The 8,683-nt window shown below is 32.6% G+C and overlaps 1 protein-coding gene across 3 annotated transcripts; it reads right to left on the bottom strand.

Moving 5' to 3' along the window:
• Positions 1-4,000: 4,000 nt before the first annotated feature.
• LOC136206530 (uncharacterized) lies at positions 4,001-7,661 on the bottom strand. 3 transcript variants are annotated; one of them, XM_065997624.1, is made up of 5 exons: positions 7,488-7,661; positions 6,339-6,550; positions 5,075-5,487; positions 4,731-4,937; positions 4,001-4,471 (listed from the first exon to the last, which is right to left on the bottom strand). In XM_065997624.1, the coding sequence occupies exons 3-5, from the start codon at positions 5,330-5,332 to the stop codon at positions 4,187-4,189; spliced, it is 750 nt and encodes a 249-aa protein (XP_065853696.1). In that variant the 5' UTR covers positions 5,333-5,487; positions 6,339-6,550; positions 7,488-7,661; the 3' UTR covers positions 4,001-4,186. The 3 variants fall into 3 exon arrangements, with proteins under 3 accessions (XP_065853696.1, XP_065853689.1, XP_065853706.1); XM_065997617.1 differs by lacking the exon at positions 6,339-6,550; XM_065997634.1 differs by lacking the exon at positions 6,339-6,550 and having other exon boundaries at positions 5,075-5,475.
• Positions 7,662-8,683: the final 1,022 nt, after the last annotated feature.

Raw genomic sequence — 8,683 nt, 5'->3', positions numbered from 1 at the left:
GCAAAGCAAGTGATACATCTCTGGTTTAATTTTTTTTTTATTGAACTTGAAAGTTGAAACTCTAGGTTAATGTCTTCTATTTGAGTGAATGCGCCAGAAAGCCAAGTGATAGTGTTGTGCTAGCATAAAAACAATTTGCTGCCATTTGTTTCTCATATTCATACCTTTTTAATTGCACCTCTCCCTCTTGTGGGCATTTTGATGACCACTAAGTGCTTGTGAACTATTGAACTTTCTCTTGGAAAGACCTTTTGGAACTGGATTTCGTTTCAAAGAGTCTTGAATCCTAATTCTGGTCTACGACTCAAGTTAAAACATTCATTTGAATAGACCTGTTTTGTACCTGTTAAGTATTTTGTTATTCTGGTCGATGGGGTAGATTTCTATTTGGTCATCTTGGAATATCATTTTAAGACGCAATTGAGGCTATTGAGAAAGTAGTCTCTGAATATCGCATGTGGGGCATCAAAGGGAAGTGGATTTGGAGATGCATCATAACTCGTAAGGCAACTGAGCTGGCCATGGATATTTCAGGACATTCATTTCTTGTATCCTGTACATCATTTATGTAACATCTTGAAAATTCTGATATATGTAGATGCAATAATCTCCTAAAAATACTGTCGGGTTTTTCATATCTTCATATTAATGATAGGACTCTGTCAGAACCACAGGTTCTGAATTTAATTATTGGAAGGTTTTTAGAGAAAGAGGAAAGAGAGAAATAGAGAAGAGAATTTAGGAAGAGTTCTGTAGATATTTCTATTGATGGATTTACTTAAACAAGCATGACATGTTATAGCTACTAACATAGTAGTAAATAGAACATAAAGCAATAATGCAGAAATTAAATATGAAACTTATTTAAAACTTCTTCTTTCTTCTGTTGTTGTACGTAACAATTCCCCTCCTTTGGCACATTCTTATCCCTAAGAATGGTAGAATTTTGGAAATTGTTTGCTGATAGCGATTTCATCTTTCCATGTGGCATCAACAGCAGAAAGACCAGACCAAAGGACCAAAAGCTGCTTGACTCATCAGCAACATAAACAGTCTTGGTGTTGATAACCTTAGTAGGAGTAATGGTGTAATCAGCATCTAGGCTTGGGAGTAGGGTAGTGAATGTGGGAATGGTAGGGTTTAACTTCTTTTTAAGGAGTGAAACATGAAACACCGGGTGTATTTTGCAATCTGAAGGTAATTGGAGCTTGTAAGCTACCTTGCCTGTTTTTTCAGTTATAGCAAAAGATCCAAAATACTTAGCTGATAGTTTTTGGGAGGCTCAAGTAGCCATAGTGAGGTTGGAGCTTGAGAAACACCATGTCTCCAATTTGGAATTCCCTGTCAGTCCTGTGTTTATCATGCAATTCTGCGAGGAAGCCAAACAATATTTGAGATGAGTAGTCATTTGTTCCCTGTGGCGAACAAACTGCTACATTGGTATTAAAATTAGGCATCACAGTTAGTCGAGGAATACTGCCATATAAGGCCTGATAGGGGCTCATTTTAAGTGAATTATTATGGTAGCTAGTATTATACCAATACTCGGCTAAACTTAACCAATCAGACCACTTCTTGGGACTAATAAAACATATGCTTCATAAGTAGCTCTCAAGGCATTAGTTAAGCTATTCAAATTGTCTGGGGATGGTAAGAAGTACTACACAAGTTTAGTGCCTAGCAGTTTCATCAATTCCTTCCATAAAGTGCCTGTGAAAATCTTGTCTTTATCAGACACAATTGGTTTCAGCCTTCCCGCACCCCATGCCAATAGAAATGCTGATGTAACCTTGTGAGAGTGCCCCCCAAGTGCAAAATTATGGCAAGTGGTCATGATCTTAGGACGTAGATCAATGTAACATGCGTTGCTTGAACCTTAAGACTCCATTCTGCAGGCTATATTTGAAATCACCTTGTGATTGAATGATAGAGCTGCTGTATCAAGGCAGCAACACTGGTATGGTATCTCCTGCATAAGAAGCATTGGTTGGAATAGTTACAGTCATAGCCTTTAACTCCATTTTATCCTCTACCTGTTTTGACAAGGCATCAACCACCTTTATTGTTCATATCTTATTATTATTATTATTATTATTATTATTGAAACAATGATAATGATTTTCTTATTTTTTTTGGATAAGGTACAAAAATACCCTTAAACGTGATTTTTTTTTAAAAATATACTGTGTTTTGTACGAGTTGGATAAAAAAATTTAAATATTTCACCGAATTTAAAAATATTAATCTCCAATTCAATTATTACAAAAAAATATGATTTGTTTTTTCTTTAGAATCAACTTACATGTAATTGATGCAGAATAAGAAACAAAATATCTGTGTTTTATGATAATGTCTAAAATTGACCGAACTTGCCAACGATAGCGGTAAAATTGCATCATTTTAGAAATTAAGGGTAAAATTGCTCCTACCTATAAACATTAAGGGTATTTTTGCACTTTTTTTTTTGGGTAAACTTATTTTTATTTTTATTGATACTCCCATGTAATTTTGTAAGATGATTTCTCTTTTTCTTCCCATATAATTAAAAAGAAAAAAAAAAGTTTCTGTTTCTAATTTTACAGCTGGAGAAGAAATGCGCTGTGTAGGGGATTCTTACTATTTCCACCAAGTGTGGATATGTATTGACTTTTCAGATTGGGCTTTGGTCAAAGAAATAAAAATTAAAATTAAAATACACTCACATATTTTTACATTATTTTTGTACATAAACAGATAGTTTAACATGCATAGGTTATTACTAAATAGAGTTTAGGTTATTACTAAATAGAGTTTGATATAATAAAATTTCTCAACATATAAAATTTTAAATTTTTATAATAGACATGCATGGTTTATATATAATGTATAATAGAACGAATTAAATATTTAAAATTTCAATTTAGAGTTTAGGTTTTCAATATATAGATAATTGGAAGAGTTTTATGGGAAAATGTAAACACCAGTGAAAATACTAAATATTCATAATTTGAAGTTGCAGTTTGTGTTTTCAACCCATAGATAATTTCAATAGTTTTTTTTATATTTTATAATTTAGTCTGAATTCTTTATATATATATATATAATTATTATTATGTAGAGGCATAGTTTCTAAAGGTAGGACTTGAAAAGTGTATAACAAATAACGTTTGGGAGGTTATTCTTATTTATAACTGGTCCAAGTTGGGACCGAGTTTTTTTTATAACAAAATAGAGATTATTCCTATATAGAGTATTCCTATATAGAGGTTTTACTGTACTATTAAAATCACCCTTGACGACTTCAAAAATGACATATTTTAAGAACTACTAATATTCTAAACAACTTTAATTCTTCAACCTTTTTATTTTGAGATTATTTAGATGATGTTTGGTAAAGAGAGATAAAGTTAATATTTAGAGAGAGAAAGTTCTAAAAAAGATGATTTTCGAAAATCGAAAATGTAGTTTCATAGAAAATATGACATTGGACAACTTTAATTCTTGAAAATTTTCATTTTCAGGTCGTTAAGGATGGTTTTAATAGCATTAATCCAAGTGCGAAACCTCAATCCTTGTTTTGACAAAAAGTAAACCAGTCATTTATTAGAAAATGTATATTTTTTTGAGAAAACATTAATATTTTGGCATTAAGTCTGCGTCCAATAAAAATATTCTTATATTATGGTTTTAATTTTTCTAATTTTCAAGTGTAATTGATGTTTTTTGGAAATATTAGAACAAATTTACACTTCAGGATCAAATTTAGCTAGATGAGTCACAAAACAGAATCATCTTCTCTTTTACCCCATGATAAGGTTTCCTAATCAAGTTGTGGAAAGCAAGTCATTGTAAAAAATACAATTTTTTCTGTTGTGCATCTGTCTGCCTACATGCGAATTTCCCTTTTCAGCACAAGGAAAAGATCTCTATTCAAAAGGTTGGGGCTACAACCCTCAAATTCATCAATTCATGACACAATTTCATCAGAAACTGATCTCTATATTCATTGTTCATGAACATCTTCAACACTAATTAGATAGAGATTAATTGATTCATCAAGCTTTACATAATGTCTCTGTCAGGAACATCAACATGGATAAAGACAACATATCAGAAGCCGACTGACTGACTGACTGACTATAAACTTATTCAAATTACAATAAAAGCACATTTCAGCAACAAATAAGGCATCAACATGTCAAGGTTCCTAAACTGAAGTGAGCATTTCTTGTACTGATGCCAAGTCAGGAAGCACAGTTGCACCGGATTTTCTCCACTCCTCGGCTTCAGGAGTCTTGAACCGGTCAAGTAGTAACGCATGCATCCCCACACTCTTTGCCGGTATGTAGTCTTTGCGAATGCTGTCCCCAATATGCAGAGTTTCTTCTGCTGGAATATTTCCAGCCTTCTCTAGTGCTATTTCATATATCTTTCGATCTGGTTTCTCTACTCCTTCAAGACCGGAAAACACTCCGAAATCCCACTCCGACCCCTGTAATTACCCCTACAATTAGGCTTCCATCAAGATAAAGGTTGGACAGGAATGAGGAACATGGATCTGAAGCAATAGAAATTAGTTCTACGCATGCTCACCAAACCTACAGCATACACATTCTTCTAGCTAGAGCTTGTTCAGTATGGTTTCTGTTTTAGAATGACGATTAAACCAGAAAATATTATTTTTTGTAAAATGAAACTATAAAAACCGAGTTTGAATCCATCTGTCCCAGGATTGATTATTATTAGTTTACCTGATTCAAGCCCAAGGCTGGAAGGATCACATCCTGATAACGGTATTCTGCATTACTAACAAGGCCAACTAAAAGACCATTTTCACGTGCCCATCTTAGGAAAGGCTTGGAATCTGGAAAGATGGTATAAGGTGCAGATGAACCAAATGATGCATATATGCGCCTGAATATCTTCTCAAAAGTCTCCTCATCATAATCATACCCAGCCTGACAAAACAGAATCTATCTTGAAATTGTTTCTTTTTTTCTATAAGAAATAACAGAATTACATCTGTGCAATTTAAAATTCAATTGATTAGTGGAGACATCACATAATAAAGATAATTTAAGAAGCTATCATATACCTTCACAAAGGAATTTCTGACGCAAGTTTTCCACCAGACAATGTTAGGCATTTTTGCTGCGTGCCCAAAACATGGATAGTTTTTCGTCATATCTGTATATGCAACTTTAAAGCCCTCGTGCATACGCTTGTAGTCAGGGCATGGGAGTCCAACTGATTTTGCTGCCATACAATAGTAGTCACCAAGCTCACCTTTGTAAGCTATGAGCGTACCAGTGACATCCACAGTGATACAGCGTAGCTTTGACAGCAGAGACATTGCATCAATAATTCAGCAGGTTTCAGAACTGAGAAGAAACTGAAAGCATCTATTGGTAATCTTCAACTTCAGCTTTAAATCAACAATATGCTTAAGACGATGATAAAATCTTGTGGAATAACTGATTTCTGCAGAAAATCTGACTGGATTTGCCACTGCATGAGTAAGAATAATGTGTAATGGAATGCTAAGGTAAATAATTGCATTCTTGCGAGTAAAAAGACAGAGAAAAGCATCATAATGAGCTTTACCTATTGGTCAATAAATAGAAAATAATTATTTATTGAAACAATTTGTTTGAGCACATCAACAGTGAAGGCATGAAAAATTTGAAAACAATGAGCTTGAAAATGTTAAGAGGTGATAAGAGAAACAAAAAACAAAAAGCAACTCGTTTTTGGAACCTTTATTATAAACTGAAGTTTTGGAGTCGACTGTATTTTTCGTCATGGTACCGAAACCTCTTAAACTAGAAAGTTCGTTTTCAAGCCCAAGTAGCATCCACGTGTAAAATTGGAAGTAGAGATAAGAAAAAAAGAAGAAGCTATCCTTAGAACCTTAACTGTGAGTTTAAAATTCCGGGTTGGTTCATTAATAGAACATAGCAATGAGAAAGGGCTTGTCAATCAGGCAACTCAGTTATTTCTAAGGAACATGTGCCAAAAATAATACAGAGCCACAATTTGCACACTGATTTACACCCAATTCACCTCTAGAAAGATCCGAAGTAATCAGAGCTGTAATTGTACGTACTTGTAAAGAACTTAAACGTAATAACGGTATAATAATACGATATGATGACAATGTTGCAGTTGTCATTGATCAAGAAGGAAATCTAAAAGGAACTCGAATTTTTGGTGCAATTGCCCGGGAATTGAGACAGTTAAATTTTACTAAATAGTTTCATTAGCACCTGAGGTCTTGTAAGATAAAAAATTAGAAGATATAAGATAGAAAATTTCAGATTAAGAGGAGACCATCTTCAATTTCAAAAGCTCAAACATACCAATCAAAGGACATGAACCAAGCATGAGAAAAGCACAAAATGCTGGCAAGTTATATGCCCCGTCAAGGACAACCAAGCATGAAATACTGGAATAGATGCCACAGGAATAAATAGAATGGTTGCAAGCTCACTCAGCTTAAGACGAAAACAGGTCCATTTTGTTGAACTCCCAATCACTAGATTAAAGTGTTTGGTAAACGCTAATCCAAATGCTGCACTTCAAATTTTTGACAGCCAACATTTAGAAAACTATAAAGGTTCCGATCATTAAGTATCCAAAATCATATATCCGAAACCAAAACTTAAAAAGAATTTTAATACCCACTGCAGTCATTGAATAAAAGGAACCTTAATCATTTGATGATACAATTGCAAATAACCTAATAAAATATTTGAACGGTTCATAATAACTTATGCACTAGTAAAATCAGAAAAACAAGGTTGGGCACCATAAAAGTAGCTGGTATTTGCTCAACTTGAACACCAGAAACATGATCGAAACTATAAACAGAAAATTGGCTTATAAACTTGTATTTGCAAGTGTTGAGGATAAATTTAGCCAAATCCAAACAAGTTAGTTTCAGCCCATTTTAAGGTCCTCAACTGGAAATGCTGTGAGACCATGAAGCTAAATTTAAATATAATAAATATATTTTACTACTCCTGCAACTCCAAAACGATCAAAAGGGGCTGCATTGCATAAAGAAATACAGAACCTCTTCCTTCTTTCTCATTCTTTTTAAAAAAAAACAAAGAAATAATTTTCATGGACTAAGTACCAAAAACAAACAGATTTCCAGCATCCACTTGGATACACAATAGATTGAATGCGACATTATATTTTATGATACAGAACGTGGAAACACAAAAATCTAATACAAAAAAATGTGTTAATATCGAACCCTCGTAGAAGCTAAATCAAATCTAAAATAAAAAAAATTAAGGCAAAAGAGAAAGGGGGATCAGCATCCAAATCCAATTGATTCATCTCTCACTCCAGGAACAAATTATGAATACAGTGGAAAGAAACACCTTTGGGAACAAACCAGATAAGTGTAAGGGATCAACTAAGGTTAAGCAACCAAAGAATCAAAAAGAACAATCAAGTAAAAATTGCAAAGGGCGAAGCCGTCGAGTAAAAATACATACCCAGAAAGTGAAATGCAAAGGAATCTGGTTGCTTCGTCAAAATCTCCAATATATTCTGTTCAAGTTTGCTTGCGCAGTTTACTGATTCTGGGGCCACTTCGCCTCTATATTTATACATGAAATCTACTGCTGAATGTAGGACTTCACACCTAATTCTGACTCCGGCAGACAAAAATGAAAATGGATTTCAAAATTTGTTTATTTATTTATTTATTTTGTACTAATGACCTTATTTATGTTCTGAATAATGTTACAGTTTTTCAAGTGGTTTAAATCAGACTTATCCCAAAAACTGATTGCTATTTAATTTTTTTAAGTTTGTGTGGTAGTAGTATAAGATTAGATTTAAATAAATTTTAAATAAGTTTAAGCACCAACAAATCACCGCAAGGAAGAGCTACATAAAATTTAGGTAGTCATTAGCTTAAATCAAGTTTAGTAAGAAAATAATCATTTTGAACAATTTTAAGTAGTCGATAGATAATTTTCAAGTTCAACAAGATAACATTATTATACTTTCTTAACCAAATTCAGTTAAGTCACATATATAACCATATATTGATGATGGATATTTAAGGCTTGTTTTTGTTTTATTTTTTTATTTTGGGATAAAGTGTAAAAAAATATTCAATCTTAGTAATCTAGAGCAATTTTATCACTAATATCATAATGATATAATTATACTAAGTTGGACTAGTTGTACTCTCAATGTTTAAAAATTTAGCTAATTTTCTATCATTATTAACGAAATAATCTATACAATTATAAATTTCGTTATCTTTATTTTAAATGTAACGTCATCAACATTAATAAGAGATGAAATAAGTGTACAAAAGTAAATTTCTCTTTGAGCAGTCTTTTGCTTCATGTCATCTCTTATGTGTTTATACATAGATTATGTGTTATATATAGTCTCATTGACTTTCGCTTCTTATAGAAAAAAATGTGTGAAAAAATTATCGTAGTTATATTTAATATTTATACAATTAAAAATTTAACATTTATGCTAATTCAATCATGAATGTCATTATCCCACTTTAAATGTGTGTCAAGTCTTCATTAATTAGTAATACATCGAAAACATATAGATATACATCACACCGTGTGGATTCTACTTTGTTCAGATTCTTATCAAGTGTCAGGAAAAAAGAAATATTCTATCAAAATTAAAGGAATTTTATTCTGAAACTACCGAA

Source organism: Euphorbia lathyris, chromosome 1, assembly GCF_963576675.1.
Source record: "Euphorbia lathyris chromosome 1, ddEupLath1.1, whole genome shotgun sequence".
Lineage (NCBI taxonomy): Eukaryota > Viridiplantae > Streptophyta > Magnoliopsida > Malpighiales > Euphorbiaceae > Euphorbia > Euphorbia lathyris.
Note: the sequence above shows the minus strand (reverse complement) of the source record. Positions and strands in the feature narration are given on the sequence as shown.

Coding starts and splice junctions, on each gene's coding strand:
- LOC136206530 (XM_065997624.1), bottom strand. CDS start 5,332: ATGTCTCTGCTGTCAAAGCTACGCTGTATCACTGTGGATGTCACTGGT. Junction 4,938..5,074: donor TCAGAAATTCCTTTGTGAAG/GTATATGATAGC, acceptor CTGTTTTGTCAG/GCTGGGTATGATTATGATGA. Junction 4,472..4,730: donor CAGCCTTGGGCTTGAATCAG/GTAAACTAATAA, acceptor GGGTAATTACAG/GGGTCGGAGTGGGATTTCGG.